Genomic DNA, 18,499 nt, shown 5'->3' with positions numbered 1-18,499 from the left:
GCAATATGCACAATTATAAGTAAATTAATTATATCAATATTGCATTACCTACCAAACAATGCCATGAAGATTGTAGATTACGGGACATTACTGGACACTAATTAAACTTTAGTTTTAAATATTTATTTATAAAATGTAAATAAAATAGATCAATAGATTTTAAAAAAAATCAAGCACTTAAATAACAAGGTAATGGCAAGGTAGGTCCTATTGGACGCCCCAGGTATCGCTGGTGTGACAGGGTGGAGGCGGATCTGCGCTAGCTTCGAGGCACCAATTGGCGAGAGGTCGCACAGGATCGAGAAAAGTGGCGCTGTCTTGTGTCGGAGGCCAAGTCTCATTTTGGGTCGCTGAGCCAACGGAGTAAGTAAGTAAGTAAGTAAATGACAAGGTAAGGTAAGTATATCCCTTTTAGAGCTCGGTCTCAGTAGTACGGTACTAGTAGTACCAGTCGAGTTTCGCGCATTTTTCTCGCGGTGTCGCAATCCGCAAGGCCTGCCAGGCAGCCACCTGCGGATGCAGTGTTAAGCTGCGTCCACATGTTGGAAATAACAGTCAAAATAAATCAACAAGTTACTGTGTCAAAACATGTGTTTATTTTCGATACACACTTTTACTTCATCTCCTATCCAAGCATGTCTATTGCAACAGTAATTTAAGTTATTAAGTTTAAGTTATTAAGTTATAAGCATGTATGTAATTAGTCTATTGCAACAGTAATTTAAGTTATTAAGTTTAAGTTATTAAGTTATAAGCATGTATGTAATTAGTTCGTAAGTTTTCTAACACAATGCATTATTAACAAGTTTGGGAACAAATCAAATTATTTTATTAAATATTTTGATTTGTGTTTTTTTAAAGTAGTCACACTACTATATGGAGGGCTTCGTCACTTTTTCTTTAATATATGACATCTATTACAGTTTTTTTTACAATGCATTATTGTTAGAGAAAAAAAAAGTAATTTTATAATGTAACTTACACCCCCTCTACTAAGTATTTAGTCTTCTCCGTCTCTTAATTTTAATACCAATAGAGATGGTCATTCAACCTTTTTAATGGGACGAGAATACGGTGATTAAAAGTTAAGTAGGTATATTCATTATTATTTTAGTTCTCACGACAAATACAAAAGCTCATTAAATTAAAAAATATATATATTCAGTTTAATTTGATATTATCTCAGTCCGATTAATTTGTAGCAGGCAGTAAGTAACTAAGTATCGTGCGCTGTAAGAGTAATATCAGATTCAAAAAGCCTAAATTCCTTTTTTTTTTCTTCATTTATTTATTAACAAAAAGTACCTATATATACATTCTAATAATAATGACAACGAACAAAGCCCCCTAAGGCTTAACTGCCGCTGTAATGAAAAATGTCCTGAAAACGTCACTCGAGTATGTATTAAGGTTTTGTAATAAAATCTCAAAAGTTGTATTATCTCTATTATAAATGCACCCTTGCTTCCAGTGACTAAACACTGGCATAGTTCATTTGGCTCAATCTGTTGCCCAACACAAGAGTTTAGCACGCTTGCCGGTTCACTCAGTACGTCTCGATCGACGGTGGCAGGCGCACGTCTCAGGTTCACACAAACTTGAACTTTCGCAATAACTTTTAAGTGCAAGGACGACCGGTTAAAAGTAAGTCAAGTTTATCCTTATATGTTTCTTAAATTTTGTAGTTGAATAAAAAAGGAAATTTAATATCGGGTTGTGTGAGAAAACTGTAATGATCGGAAAAACAATACCGACTCAATACAAGGTTGAGCAAGAGGAAAATTTATTTATGAATGAAATGTTTTTCATTATTATTCACAACGACGACAACGCCGTCCTCGAAACGTCGGAGGTAATATTAAAACTTATTTTACGCGATTAAGTCCCGTCGTTGTGAATAATAATGAGTAAAAATCGTGAAAAGTTTAAATCAGTGAAATGTTTTTCATTAATGCTGTTATTATTGTGATGGAGAAATGAGAGTGTACTCCCTCTTCCGGAAATCGTTTTTTCCGGATCGCGATTTTTGCCATTCGCAGTTTTTACCATTTAATTTTTTCTCAATACTTAGCTTCCTTTCCCGAAAGCATTTCTAACCATTCGCATATTTTCCCATTAATTTTATTTTCCAGTAGCTTATTTTCCTTTAATCTTTATTGCAACTTTAAATTATTACTTAACATTGGTTCCTGGCTCTCAAAGTAGGTTTCCCTGTGTCTCAACGTTCCAGGTGTGTTCCTGTTACGTTTTCTAACCATTCGCATATTTTCCCATATTTTTTTTTCCAATAGCTTATTTTCCTGTTAGGTTTTCTAACCATTCGCATAATTTCCTGCTATATATTTCATTTGTTTACAATGACGGAAGACAAAAAATAGATAGGTGCGACGACGAGCGAAGCGAGGAGGAGTGTGTTAGGTGAACGGCGAGCAAAACAGTGCGCCAGAACCGACTTATTTAATTGTACGATACAGATTTACAAAAAGAAGTTATTTTCTAATTAGTGTCTCGTACATTATAATAGAATACATATCTAAATTATGCGAATGGTTAGAAAACGTAACAGGAAAATAAGCTACTGCATGTAAAATAATAAAAATGGGAAAATATGCGAATGGTTAGAAAACGTAACAGGAAAATAAGCTACTGGAAAATAAAATTAATGGGAAAATATGCGAATGGGTAGAAATGCTTTCGGAAAAGGATGCTATTGAGAAAAAAAAATGGTATTTCGGAAGTACACACTCGGAAAAATAGCTTGATATTATTTGTCATTCCCAGTGATAGCTCAACAACTGTTTTAACTAGAAACAACTAAAAACAACTAATAAGTTGTTTGAAAACCTTGCCAAATATCGAAAATTAGATGAACTATATTAAAATATAAAAAGCATGTAGAAAAATTTGATTTTTTTACTATATATGTATTTTGACTAAGTACATAATTGCCATCTAAACTAGAAACCTCGATTTATACAAACAAGATTTTTTCCCAAAGAACAAGTACAGTAGAATCCGCATATAATAATATCGAAGGGAAGTGACAAACACGTCATACTAAGCGGATGTCATATAAAACATAGTTGATTAACTTCTTATATTTGTAAATTTTTCCAAATTTATCTCAAATTCCTTTGTGAAAGATGAGTTTTATTAACCTTGTACTATCAACTTCACTGGGAATCAAAACTAAAACAACTTACACGCAACGCACGCACCAAACGTCCTCGCAGGAAAAAACGTGGGGACGGACGGCCACGAAAACCAGCAAATGTGTCAGTATCACCGGACATAATTTCAAGGAAATAGGATTTATAGGTCATGGTTAGCGATTTGTCACTATAAGCGAAGCCATCTTATCCGAATTTGTCACAAAGAATTTTATATGAAAACCAAACTTCGCACAGTAATTACGTCATAGGTTGGTCAGTATAAGCGGAGTCATAATAAACTGATTCCACTGTACCTATATAGGAAAAGCCCTCTATATGCAGCAGCTAAATGCTACAATCATATTCCAGACTATATAAAGAAAGGAAAGGGATTTATATAACATACGCAAAAAGATTAATGATTTCTTCGCAGATAGCTTTGTTATCGATGCTACTTTTTGTGCTTTATTACACGAGATATGTAAACAATTTATAAATCTTAGTATAAGGAAATGTTTGTCATACCTTTTTAGGGTCCATGAGGTACTTGTATAAATAATGTAACAACTCATGTTTTTGCCATGGTGCAATAAACGATTCGTTGATTGATTGTTACCTACTTGTGCGAAGACAAAATGTAAAAACATACCGCTGCTGTCTCCTTTGAGTTCTTCAGAGGTTTCGCATTCAATCTTTTATTGAAAAAACGTCACAAATTTCAAATTTTCACGGAATATCCAACATTGTCTCATTTTATTTAGAACTCTAGTTTCAAAATTTCCAGGTGTCACTTTAATCAAAATTCGTTATTCACCTGGCAAGAGTATTTTTACTATTTGTTGTAGTAATTACTTATTCAATAAAATTAATATTTAAGCACATTTATTTTTTGACTTCTGGAGTTCTTGTGACACTGACATAAGTCACTTTTTTTCTTAAAGTTACAGGATTGTATAAAGTTTACACAACACTATAAAATATTAATAAAAGATTATTAAGTCATCTCGGTACCGACTTGTAGTGTGTGGAAGCGACGCAATAAATATAATACTCCTGCGGACATATGACGTCGTCGATAGTGGTCCTGCCGCACTTTGTTGATGCTTAGTAGATGCAGAATTTAGCTTAGATGATTACCAAATGTACTCGATATACTTTCAAGGTCTTCGACATACCTACAAACCTATTGTTGACACCTTAATATTATTAATATATATTATTTGCTTATAAACAAAAAAGATTACATTAAAAATCGCATTATGATTAATACTTTCTGGTGTTTGTGGAACTTAAAAAAAAGCAATATTTTCTAAATCATAATGCGTTTATTATTAATGAAAGAGGCAATATTAAAACTTATCAGTTCTTTCGTATTGGTGTAAGTAGATGCGGTTTTTTCTGACCTCAGAATAAGCAAATTAAATCTCAAACAAGATATATCCTCGACCTACATAGCCCAGGAACCGGCATTTCATTTCGAACCAGCGACTTGGAAATTTGAGCAACATTCTAATATGGCGAAATGCTTTAAGTACATAGATAAATCTATAAATAGTTTAAATATGAACACTACTGAACGTTATACTCATGAGAAATAAGGGCCGATTTCACTCACCTCGCCTCATATTTAAATTATTTTAAAATAGGTTAAGTAAGTTGAATAATCCTGTTCGCTTAATAATAGGTATAAATGGCACTAGTGTTAAGAACAAATAAGTTAAAAATATACACAATTAATTTTATTCTATGCGTTATTGCGAACTGTACACACAAACAAATATAAGTGTGTTTACTTAAGGTTCATGCCTATATTAACTTTTATTTTTTTATATTTTAGCGATACCGGGGAAGTACCTGTTTACTAAATGATAATCATCGGACAATCATAATTTTTTTTTACTCATGTTAGGGGATTTCTTGAAACTGTTCTCATTTTAAACGTAAAACAGAATCCAGGCCTTAAGGGGCCCACTGACTATTAGTCTGCCGGACGATCCTTTCAGTTGTTCGGAACTGACAAATTTTTGTTCTAACTGACAGGCTGATATCCTCCTTGGCCTCCTTTATCCATTACATGATTAATTAAATAGAGTCGAACCAAGCTAACTCTTCATGGCATTTCCAAAAACAAGTTATGGCAATGTCAATTAATGTAAAATTTCTATGAGAATTTGACGTTTAGGTAATAATGACACAGCCGAACTTTATTCTATAAAAATCGGTGTAGTGTTCATAATAATTTCAAATTTAATTTGTCTAGATGTCTAGATCGAATAGGTTGAGACATGCAACCAATAGAGAAGAACAGCCAGACATACTCGTATTTTGACCAAGCTGAAACGGAGACGTTTTTGTCGCGCTTTGCATTCTTACTGAAAACAAAAACAAATTGGAGATTTCATCTTCTTTGCTACAATTGCAAGTCTCACTGTCGCCTAAATTTAAAAATTTACATTATGACCAAAATAATATATTTTCATGAGAGTGAGGTTTAGAAAAATATTCTTATCTCATAGAAAAATAAAGAAACCTTGACTCGTATCTATTCTAAGCGTATACTCTTATAATATTGTGTGTAAGTATACAATGTCCGAACGTGACACTGAAAACCTACGTCACTCTATGTACACAGCAATAATAACTGAAGATCTTATCAAGTTTTAAAACAATTATCAACACTTTACAGGAAATGTTAGGTACAGACATACATACACATACATACATACATAAAGTCACATACCTATACCTACAAGTATTCACAGGATATCCTCTTTAAACTTTCTTTACTCGTACTTCAAATCTACGACGACGTCGACGTTTTCAAATCTTTGTGCCGACCGACCAATTATACCTGATAAACCCAATTATACTGTTAAATATTTATATCGAGAACCAATAAAAACAAGATAAGTTCTGCGTAGGTAACATTTTCAAAACTTATTTATAACTTTTAACGAACAACAAAATTATCGATTCTAGACACTAATAGGTAAAACTGTCCTTCGTTTAATCTGTGTCCTGATTTGCAATTTAATGATCGCCTTCTAATTAATAAAATTGCATTATCTTTATCAAAGGTGATGCACTCGGGGCATTGCTAGATGAAGGGGACTAACCGACTCGACCAAGCGAAATCTGTACCCTACACTCGTAGGGCCACTCGTAGGGGTTAACCGATTAAACCTGGAGTTACCATGGTTACCAGTTGACCACCAATTTGATACTGAGTTAACGGTTTAACGGGTTAACCCCGGGTTAGTGGGATGGTGCAAGTGGCGCTTAAAGTTTTGAATATGCCAACTAATATTCAGGCGGTGATCATCTAATATAAATACTCTTTATTTACATACAAGATATATACAGTGGTACTACGTAAACGAAATTAATAACTAGCTTAAATCTAAAATAGGCCCTTGAGGCATTGTACCAAGGATGCTGGCGGCATTTCCTCGCTGTATCGCAATGCTGTGCGAGGAACCAGGCACTAGTTACGTCAACCAGACGATTCGCGATTTCTGCAAACAACTTGTGCGCGCTGGGACCCCATGGACCTAGAGTTTTAACTCCAAAGGATCTTATATAAATACTTAGATTTAGATTTTACATATATTATAAATATTTAGATAAACCCAAAAATAAAATAATATAATTATTAATTACCAAAAATTAACATTTTATCAGAATGACGGCAGCCACTTTAGTTCAGCCCACGGGTGAACTGTGGAAGAAGACCAGAATCGAGCTGAATGAAGATCAGAACACGAAGGACCGCGATCTCGAAATCATCAAGGAGTGGCTGAGAAAGCAGCCGCACCTGCCGGATGAGTTTGGTGAGTTGGTACATCCATGATCAATCATTATATCACTTATTCTAATGTAATGTAAGGTGGGGTAAGACTATCACTTGTATAGAAACCTCGTTATAAAACTATTTTGCCTTACAACTTAAAAACTCAAATAAAATTCAGACCTGAACGAAGATATTAGAATTAAATTTGGACCATACTTGGGAGCTTATAGACTATAGTTGGGAGGTTTTACGGTACTGTTTGTCTTGCCCCGAGCAAAATAAACTATGTTAGTCTTACCCCACCTTACCTAAAATGCTTCACTTGCCGATGAAAATACAAACGTCACTACGCATAACTAGGATTTGAGGAGTTCCCTCGATTCCTTATGGGTCTTATATTTAGAACAGGTTTTGTTAAAAATGGGACCGATCTGCAAAAATATACTTTCAATTAAAAAATAATAATTTCCTCATCGGTTAAGAAATGACGCAGTTGAAATGTAGGTATTGCTTTATTCTTAATGCACTTCTGGTAGTGCCAATGATAATGATTTCATGATATTATGACGTATAAAATGGTTACGTATTGTAACGATACAGTACCTCTAAAAAAAATTTCTAATTACGGATCAAATTCATATTTTGTGATAGTGGAAATGGTGAGATGACGTAAACGTTGCGAAAACAATTTTAAATTGATATAATTTTTGTTTTTGGCATACAATTTTCATTTTAATGATGATATTTTAGGGCCCAATCTCTTAACCATTCACTTTAGATTCTACTGCAACGTGTATAAGTTACGTGTAAGGATTTATTCTAACTTAAAACAAGGTATTTAACTATGAGTAGATGATACTTATGTAAGAATGTAATGAAATAATGTCCATGAATTTCCATGAATTTTTCCATATACATACTTGAAAAACCGGATAGGTACTTTGAACTCATCTATGACATGACTTTACAGGTTATATCTTTACATCTAATAACAAGGCAACGATAACGATGCTAATTATGATTGCTGTAACTTCGAGTTATACTTGTAAAAAAGTATCAGATCAAGTTTTATGTTCAGACCTGGTCCATATTTTATAGTCAACTCATATTTATACTGAATTGTTCGACTAAATTTCAACTTTACTACTTTACTATATATAAAGTTAATGGTACTTACAGTAAATTAATAATAACTTTCAAACAATCATTTTAAAGTTTATAAGCGCCTCTTGCACCATCCCACTTACCTGGGGTTAACCGGTTAATTTAACCGAGTAATTAATAATTTCGAAAAGCTGTAACCATAGAGTAACTTATACTAGAGCGGTACTGTCATAGTAAATTTTGTAACCCCAGTAAATTCACTGCCGTCTGTCGACACACTTTAAAACTAAAAATAAATATTTATAAAAATACGATAAAATGCATTTAAATATGGATAAATGATTTTTTTATTTGCATTAATTATTTTTATATGATTTTGACCCATGTTCTTTCACTGGTATGCGTTAAAATTATAAATAACAAACTAAACAGTCAACGCCCTCTATACGAGTGTAGGTCAAAACTAGTGAGGCCATCTGATCGAGAATCAAATTTTCGTGATTTTCGAGGCACGTTTAGACTGTATCCATCTATTACGGAGTTATATCTATCTGTGCTGTAACTAAAGTGCTTACAAATAGTTTTTAGTGGCAATGCATCAGTTTGCAGCAACATTGCTCATCGATCTAAAACTGTTATCGTTATCGCTTTGCACAGTTTGTTATCTAACTAATCAGCCATTTCCATTCTTTCGGCTAATTTTTTCCTAGAACCATAGTATTTTTCACATAACTTGGGTACGGTGGCAGTTGTCATCTCAATATATATTTTGCGTTTTAATGTTATAAATTGTATGGAGATGACAGCTGTCACCGTACCCAAGCTCATTTAAATGCATAGTTAAATGTTAAAATCGTGAAACCCAAATCGAAACAAAATATTGACAGAAGTTATCGCTACTTTTGTGATAAGTGTCAATTTACTGGTGGCAGATGGCAGCTATAGAGGAAGAAGTAGCAAAAGGGTTATTTCCCTGATATCTTAGAATTTTTCCCTTATGCTGTCGGCTTGTCAGGTGTTTCGACAAATATTCTGTTGTATAGAAACTACATTTATTGGCCCTCCTGATACTGTCAGCTTAGCGCAGATTCTTAATTGACATGCCAACATTCCAGACGAGCAATGCCTCCGTAACTTCCTTCGCGGCTGCAGCTACTCACTGGAGAAGACCAAGCGTAAGCTGGACATGTACTTTACCATGCGTGCCGCGTGCCCCGAGTACTTCTGCAATCGCGACATGTGCCGGCCGGAGTTGGTGGATCTGGCTAACAGAGCGTGAGTATCCATTCATTTTTATTAGCCTACCTAGGTCCTACTGCTGGGCACTGGTCTCCCCGTTTCAATAATTAAAACACGTTGTTCCGTCGTAAAACGCTCCATAACCAATTTGCTGTATCTACATTAAGTAATTTTCATGCAACAACTGTCATATTTACCGGCGTCAAAAAAAATTGTATACCTCCAAGTTGGCCACCCTGTATAATCAGGTTTATTATTCGCGTTTCAGTCAAGGACCACCGCTGCCAGGCCTGACCCCCAACGGTCGACGTGTCACTATCTGCAGGGGTTAGTTTCAACAAATTTGAACAACACAAATAATTTTAACAAAAAAAAATGTTTACTTAATTTACGTAGTTATCCAGTTTCATCGTTTATGACAAAGATAGGGCCATTGCCATTGACAATCATTTTTAAAGTTCCGTACCAAAAAGGTACAGAAGGAACCCTTATGGTGCGACTCTGTCCGTCTGTCTGTCCATCCGTCTGTCACATCGCTAAATAGTTCGAGAACTACTTAATCTATCGATTGCAAATTTGGAATAGTTACTAAGAACGCTAACCCAAACACACATCGAATTTTTCATTTAATTTTTATCAACTATGGAAAATGACCAATATTAAGTGAGGGCAAAATTTCAATCATGATACTAGGTCAAGTGAAAGAGCATTTATACTTGAAATTTCTATGACACTAAAACCACTAATAAAATAAAAATAGTTGAAATCGGTTCACATAATAAAGAATTACCCTTAAAAAACCAACATACATGTCGCGCAAATTAGTTAGGCAATTTTCCGATAGATGGCGCTGTACACAATTATGCTCATGTCAAAATCAAAAGTCTGTTCTGCTTATAGTTACATTGAGATAATTGAAAGTTTGTACGGAACCCTCGGTGCCCGATTTACGAACGAACTCGCACTTGACCGGTTTTTTTTAAACTTGTGTGACGTCAAACTACGAGCTAGTCAAGGTGAAACGTTTTTATAGATGTTGCGATACTTGCGATAGCGCATATTTTTGAGTGGGTTGAATCTGCGTTTCTTAAATGACTTCTTTTGTTTTAGCAAACTTAGCCGCTATACTTTACGTGCCAATATCTTGAATATTTTGATTGATACTGTAAATACATTGGCTAGCACCAGTTTGGCACAGATACGTAAACGCAGAATAAGTAATAGTATTATCATACAGAACGGCCACGCACCGCCCCGCCCCGATTTGAATTACCTCGCCCCGCGACAGCAGATTGTCGACCTTTTGCCGACCGCTTAGTACTGTTTTTAAGCAACTTACACATACAATGACGCATGCCGCGTGTACAGAAGTGCCGTTCACACATAGAAACGCAAGTGATTTTGGATGTATAGCGTCAAATAGCATATACTAATCTATGTACCTATAGGGTGTCCGCCACGTCCGCCCTGTGACGTAAACGCTAGCGTGAACGTAGGTAACTTAATTTATATGCATCTCGCTCGTACTAACATATTAGTGCGAGCGAGATGTATAGAAAGTAAAATATATAGACGTTGGCGTATATGTCGGTGTTGACACTGTCATTAACTCATGGTACGGGTATAGGAAAGATGTCAATCATTATATCCATAGTAATACAGTTGACTAAGAAGCAGTGACGTAAACGCGTAAGGTTACCTTTGACCTAGTTACATATTCGGTAGGTAAAGTTAATTTTCTTATATTGTTCTTAAAAGACGCGTACATTTCCAGGAATAGACAAGAACGTTGACACCCATCAACTGATCGACGCGTTCAAAATGGCCATGATGATCGGCGACGTGCGACTGAAAGAGGAGATAGAGGGAGTTGGAGGAGATGTCTACATTCTTGACGCTTCTGTCGTGGCTCCGAGCCACTTGGCCAAGATATCGCCCACTGCTGTGAAAAAGTTCTTGATTTGTGTGCAGGTAAATATCATGTACCGATATTAGCTAATCTGGAAGGATTACTTCCATGGGTATGCACCTACTAGACCATTATATGTAGGGGGTCTTCCATCGTGACTTTCTCCAGTAAGGAAACAAGCGTTTGCAACGATTTTTTGTCTAAGCGCCACTTGCACCATCCCACTAACCTGGGGTTAACCGGTTAAATCTGGAGTTACACTGGTTACCAGTACAATTTGACACTGGGTTAACGATTTAACCGCTTAATCCCTTAAACCGTTTAAATGAATGGTGCAAGTGGCGCTTAGTGGCCCTAAATGTAGATAGGTATGGCATATGGCATATGGCCAATTTATGGCATAATAAATGATTTTAATTAAGAAAGGGGATATAAAACATACTTAACCTTATCTTTCAATGCTATATCAATTGTTTTATAAGAAAAAAAAATGCGCCGATTTGCCATACAAGATGTTCGGGGAATCGGTGCCAATTATTTATATTTTATTGCTCATGCAATCTTTTTATCACTTCTCAATTGCCCTTTGTATTTAGTAAGTAGATTTTTACAAGTTGTACCTATTAGGTACAAGTTACAAAACCGAAAAACGCAATTCCCATTAGAACCATAACACACATCATAAGAGAACAATATCAACCTTGACATAATAATTCCAAGGTAAACAAAAGTGAGAAAAGTGCCCATGTGCAACTCTTAAATGACACCTTGGCCTTGGTTGTGAAACCTGTACTTAAGAGTAAGTTTCAAGGTGACACACAAATGTGTATTAAGATTACACATCATTATGATGGTCATTTAGACGTGAATGGTAAAAAATGCTATTTAAAGGTATATGTTGCAATTTATAATAGTTTTGGTCAATGTTGAGTAAAGGATGACTCACGTTAGGCCGGGCCGTGTCCGGGCCGGAGCTTCCGGCGCTTACTTTTCTATGACATGACAGGTGATCACGTGATGCTTTCCATAGAAAACGACGCGCCGGAAGCTCCGGCCCGGTTATGGCCCGGTCTAACGTGAGTCATCCTTAATGCGTGACTCTATAAGTTACACATAGATGAATGTTAGTTGTTTTTTCTAAAACATAGTTTTCTTTTTAATTTGTTATGACTACGAAGACTTATTTTTAATTTGTATTTACATGTTTGAGAAAGACATGTTATACCTTTTGGCTCTCAAAGCGTCTACTTTCATTGAGCCTATAGCATTACATTCACCCACGAAATCGTATCATATTTCACCCAATGAGCCTTAGGGCCGATACAGACGGACTGCAACCCGACTGCAATTTGTATGAATAAATGAGTGTGAGTATGAGTATGAGTATGGGAACTGCACGCCAATTGCAACGTCGTCCTGCAATTGGTTAATCAATTCTGAATTTCTGACGCCTGAGTTTTTCAAAAAATATGTAAAAATAATGAAACAAGTTAAACAGTACGACAGTAAAAATACCAAACCACAATAATGATTAAACAAAGAATTTTTGTTATATTTCAGGAAGCATACCCTGTAAAGCTGAAGGAGGTTCACGTAGTAAACGCGTCGCCACTCATCGACAAAATCATCAACTTCGTGAAGCCTTTCCTCAAGGAGAAAATCAGGAAACGAGTAAGAAAAGAACTACATTTTAAACCTTTAAGAAAGTAAAACGTCAAGGCAAGCAACCTGTTTTTCGGGCCAATTCGAACAATGATCTAGATACTCGTATCAACTAGATATCCACTAGATATGAAACAGAAACGATAACGAGATATTTAAGAAAGTCATGCCAAATTTGACATTTCCGCTTTCCGAATGTCCTATTGAACGATCTCTTTAAGATTTGCTTAAGATATTACTTAGACATCCAATGGATATCTAATGGATATCCCAAATCGTCACAATAATTGTAGCGTCACAATTGGTTTCTCGAATCGAACTGCAAAAGATAACTAGTTAAGATCTAAACTATAACGTATCTATTCTTAATCCAGGTATATAAACCTGAATCTCATTTTTGTCCTCAATTGTAAAAAATATTATTCTAGTTAACTCGCATGACATAAAAATGTACATCAGATACAGGCCTAGCCTAGTGCGGGGACTCCTGGAACCTCCGAATGTCAATTCAGTTCTGCACCAACTCTTTTCTGTAATTTGTGATATGTACCTACTATGTACTACAATTGTATTCGTTCTGTGCAATAAAAACATTTTTTATCTTATCTTATCTTATTAGATCTCGTATTGTTCTCGTGTCTAGTAATTATCAAGTTGTTCAAATTGACCGGTATGTGTTCTTACATTTTCGTGTTTTTTGGTACCGAAAGCTAAGAACATTGGTGATACAAATGCCTATGATTTCAATATGCCTGAAAATTTGATTAGGACCATAGGGCCTACCTACCACAGAAATCGAAAACTTAAATTTCGTTATCTGCCTCTATCACTCTTTCTCTCTTATCTTAGCTTTCTTTCTTATTGAGCGATAGAGCGATAGAGGGGCAGATATTTTCGATTTTCGCGGTAGACCCTCGTCAGTTTTAACCGATAGAAGTCACCACCAGAAATTATGCCATACATGTACATTACTATATACATTACTATACACATCTATACATATACTATTATACTCTTTGTCCTTCACTTTCGCGTAAGGAAGAGATTTTTTTATGGATATATATGTGCAGTACAGTTGCGCTAACGTTCTAACTAGGCATGTAGATGTAGGTAGGTAGATAGTCAAGGAGTTGCTGTGTTTTCGTGAATACATTATACAAAGTATACGCACAAAAAAAAGTAAATTACTAAGGTTTAGTGTACAAAAATATTCATATTCATATCATTTATTAAATACATGTGTTTACAGTAGGTCTTATTTATATCTTAGGTTACAACATGCACCCGTTAGGGCATAGCAACATAGTTACTTAAATAATACTAAATATATGAAATTAGCAAAGTACCTAGCGCACGGATTCCGCTTTATCTTTAACCGCTTCAATAAGCGCGCCGATAAAATGTTTATTAACACTCGACAGCAATATCACAAACCATACAAGTTTTATCTTTCAATCAGGCGTTCATTTAAAATTAAGCTTATTATAAAATATGTAATTATGTATCATTATTTCATCATGAAATGAAATGGAGTAAAGAGCATAATAGACAACAATTTAAAGTAAATAATTAATCAAAATGCATTTTTATGTATCTATTTAGTTATTGAATCTTCAATAACCTCTAAATAGCGTAATATTTTCGTCATAATGGGTCACATTCATCAAAAGTATTGTAATTACACACTAAAAAACTTCACCCAGCTATTAATCATTTCTAGATCTTCTGCCACACCGACTTCTCGACTCTGTACGAACACGTCCCACAGGAGATGCTTCCGGAAGATTATGGTGGCAACGGAGGATCCCTTACTGATATTAACAGTAAGTTATATATTAGTAGTATATTATAGGATCACTCGTGCGTCTGTCTGTCTGTTTGTCTGTCCGTCTGTCACAGCCTATTTTCTCCGAAACTACTGGACCAATTAAGTTGAAATTTGGTATACATATGTAAGTTTGTGACCCAAAGACGGACATGTAACGCAAATAAATGAATTTTAAACATGGGAGCCACTTTTGGGGGGTAAATGAGAAAATTAAAAATAAAGTTTTTCAAACTATATCGTGTTATATTCCAAATGAAAGAGCTTATTGTGAGAATCTCAAATATATATTTTTTATCATTTTAGGATAAACAATTTAGAAGTTATTCAAAAAAATAGGCAAAAAATGACCATTCCCCCTTTATCTCCGAAACTACTGGGTCTAAAATTTTGAAAAAAATAAACAAAATAGAACTTTGGAAAACCTATTAGAAATTGCAGTCAAGCGTGAGGCGGACTTAATTACTTAGTTCTTGATCTGACCCCTACGGGTTTTTTAAAGACATTTCACTCACGTTTCACATAAAAAATACATTGTTTAAATTGTGCAATATACGGAACCCTTGGAACGCGAATCCGACTCGCACTTGGCCGGTTTTTAACGGCAACGGTATTTCTCAAGGTCCCGTGTTTGAATCCCGGTAAGGACATTTATTAGTATGTGTATTATTCCTGATAAATGGAGTTTTTTTATGGATTAAAGTATTTCTATATCTATCTATTGTACATTATCATCTACCTCCCTAAATAACAGCATTATTGAGCTCACTGTGGGACAGGGTCGATTTGATATTTATATATTATATTTTCTTCCATTCCGTATAAAACAGGGGGCCCAGACAAGCGAAAATCGTTTATAGAAAACTGCAATCAAAACATTATTCTGTCACCCCGATCTTTCTTTTTACTATTCCATTGGCATTTGACTATATATAACGTTCATTTTGGCTACGTCCTTTGTTCCAGTACTCAGATACTGACAGATAACGCCTACCCTAAACGAGGGTTTCTCAGTCGTAGTTGTAGAGCTCCACTAATTAACTTTTTTGGTTTTAGCATATGAAAGGTTAAAGTGCTACTCTCCTAAAATATCATGAGTATACTATAACGTAATCATTAAATTTACAGAAGCGTGGCACGCGAAGCTGATTGAATACACCCCCTGGTTCAAGGCCCAGGAATCAGTGAAGGCCAATGAAGCGCTCCGGCCCGGGCGGCCCACCAACTACGACGAACTTTTCGGCATCGATGGCTCCTTTAGACAGCTCTCTATAGACTAGATGTGTTCACGTCTGGACGCAGTTTAGTTTAGTTTAAATTACTATAAGGACTTTCTCATTCAAGTGGTGGCGTAACGCCAAAAACTAAGGGTAGCAGCTGTCCTTGTATTCATGAGACTAGCTGGTTTTAAAACCTAATGAAACTAGTTTTAGTGATGAATGTAACGAGTGCCTTTTGTTAACCAGTGATTGTCAATAATTTGTGGGATAAACACCTTAAGACGAAAAATGCCCGTACGATGATACCTAATGATGCAAGCGTTCAAATGTAGCTTCAGCAGTAAATTTCCTTTAAAACACAAGTTATACAAGATTTTAAATGGTTAATTTGGTGATTGATGTTTAAGGCTAGATATATGCAGTGCTATCGGAAGTATACTATCTAAGTTATACAAAATAAATCTATGGCTTGCGTCTTTACCAAAATACTTTTTTGTATATAGTTCACGAAATACAATTTGCACCGATCTTTCAAACAACTTGTATGTCTAAAGGATGACTCACGTTAGACCGGGCCGTGTCCGGGCCGGAGCTTCCGGCGCTTACTTTTCTATGAGATGACAGGTGATCACGTGATGCTTTCCATAGAAAACGAAGCGCCGGAAGCTCCGGCCCGGACACGGCCCGGTCTAACGTGAGTCATCCTTAATCGGTGCAAATTATATTTAGTCAACTAAGTATACTAAATTTAGACACAAACAGCTGACTGTGACGATCTTTTCACGGCGTTTTAAATATTGATTTTAGACTGTAATTTTAAGGTAAATAGAAGGATATTTTGAACATAAGTCAGTTGCTTTAAAAGGTTTCATAGGTGCTTATATAACCCGAATACCTTTTTACGATGGCTTAGGGAAGTTATGTGCTTAAATAACTGTTACGTTTATGATTTTATTTTGGATTTCGTGATATTAATGTTCTAAGTGCTATTATTTCTTTATTTCCTTGTTTTACATTTATTACTTATAACTGGGTAAAATAATGTTATCATTTATTTTAATAATTTACTTATACGTAACCTACTTGATTTTAGGTTTACTCTTTCAGATTTATAATAAATATCGATTATAAAATTTGTTTATTTTTACTTTATAAATATGCAACTTCTTTAACCCAGGTACCATTTTTATTGATTTGTAGATTTTGTGTGCAATTTATGTAATAAATTGACGCTCTTACTTCTTAAGAAGTAAAATAAATAATTTAGGTAATAAATAAAAAATTACTACTCTTTGTTTACCTGTGAAAAATATGAATAAAATGGCGCATAAATATTTTTATTTCTTGTCAATCAATAAAATTAATAAGTCTTTGTTTGTCAGTATCCAAAAGAGTAAAATGGCACTACGTTTTTATGGGTAATTGATTGATTTCTATTATCTAAAAGGATTATGTCACCAATCGACTGAGGATCTATCTCATGCATCTGCTAATTAAATAAATCAATAAATTTGGTTAGAAAGACTATTTATATCGATGGATCCACGATTCGTTTTCTAGGGTTCCGTACCCAAAGGATGAAAACGGGACCCTATTACTAAGACTTCGCTGTCTGTCTGTTTGTTTGTCTGCCACCAGGCTGTATCTCATGAACCGTGATAGCTACACAGTTGAAATTTTCACAGATGATGTATTTCTGTTGCCGCTATAACAAATACGAAAAACAGAATAAAATAAATATTTAAGTAAGGTTCCCATACAACAAACGTGATTGTTTGACGGTGTTGTAATCGTACCTTCTTGCGCGAGTTCGACTCGCACTTGGCCGGTTTTTGTACGATTGTTATGTTAGAAAACGTGCAAACACAGATACTGGTTAATTGAACTCACATAAAAAAACCAGAGAGGAAAATGTCGAGAACGTTAGTATAGAAAAACGATCACTAATGTATCCTCTTATTGCGTTGTCAATTTAAAAAAAAAAAACAGATTTCAGGCAACGGTTTAGGTACATTTTAAGTTATAAGATTAGAAGGACACATGTATTTTTTGGAAAAATAACTTATGTCGTTACCGATCTTATTACTGGAAATAAATGTGTCTAATTTATATGCAGTTAAGTTAAATAAAAGTGTAAAACAAAGACATTCTTTTGTTATGCCTACGTCAATGATGCATGCTCCGTCGAACTTATGCAGTAGATAGGCGTCACATACTTAGATAGGCGTCACATACTTAGTTGTGTACCGTTCTCGAGAACGGCAACTATACGCTCCACGTGCTCCACGCTGTTCGTTATTTGGAAAATGTTCTAAATGGCGGAACCATTAAGGATGACTCACGTTAGACCGGGCCGTGTCCGGACCGGAGCTTCCGGCGCTTACTTTTCTATGACATGACAGGTGATCACGTGATGCCTTCCATAGAAAACGAAGCGCCGGAAGCTCCGGCCCGGACACGTCCCGGTCTAACGTGAGTCATCCTTTACTCAGGGCCGGTACAGGCGGACTGCAACCCGACTGCAATTTGTATTGGGACTGCACGCCAACTGCAACGTCAGCGTTGGATTCGAACCCAGGTCCTCCGTCATTGTAGGCA

At 35.4% G+C, this 18,499-nt stretch overlaps 1 protein-coding gene across 2 annotated transcripts; it reads left to right on the top strand.

Moving 5' to 3' along the window:
* The first annotated feature begins 1,488 nt into the window (after positions 1-1,488).
* Positions 1,489-16,064, top strand: LOC134750145 (alpha-tocopherol transfer protein-like). 2 transcript variants are annotated; one of them, XM_063685263.1, is made up of 8 exons: positions 1,489-1,644; positions 6,834-6,982; positions 9,162-9,321; positions 9,554-9,612; positions 11,060-11,256; positions 12,755-12,865; positions 14,577-14,679; positions 15,810-16,063. In XM_063685263.1, the coding sequence occupies exons 2-8, from the start codon at positions 6,835-6,837 to the stop codon at positions 15,959-15,961; spliced, it is 930 nt and encodes a 309-aa protein (XP_063541333.1). In that variant the 5' UTR covers positions 1,489-1,644; position 6,834; the 3' UTR covers positions 15,962-16,063. The 2 variants fall into 2 exon arrangements, with proteins under 2 accessions (XP_063541333.1, XP_063541334.1); XM_063685264.1 differs by lacking the exon at positions 1,489-1,644 and having other exon boundaries at positions 6,835-6,982; positions 15,810-16,064.
* The last annotated feature ends 2,435 nt before the right edge of the window (positions 16,065-18,499 follow it).

This window comes from Cydia strobilella, chromosome 19, assembly GCF_947568885.1.
Source record: "Cydia strobilella chromosome 19, ilCydStro3.1, whole genome shotgun sequence".
Lineage (NCBI taxonomy): Eukaryota > Metazoa > Arthropoda > Insecta > Lepidoptera > Tortricidae > Cydia > Cydia strobilella.
Note: the sequence above shows the minus strand (reverse complement) of the source record. Positions and strands in the feature narration are given on the sequence as shown.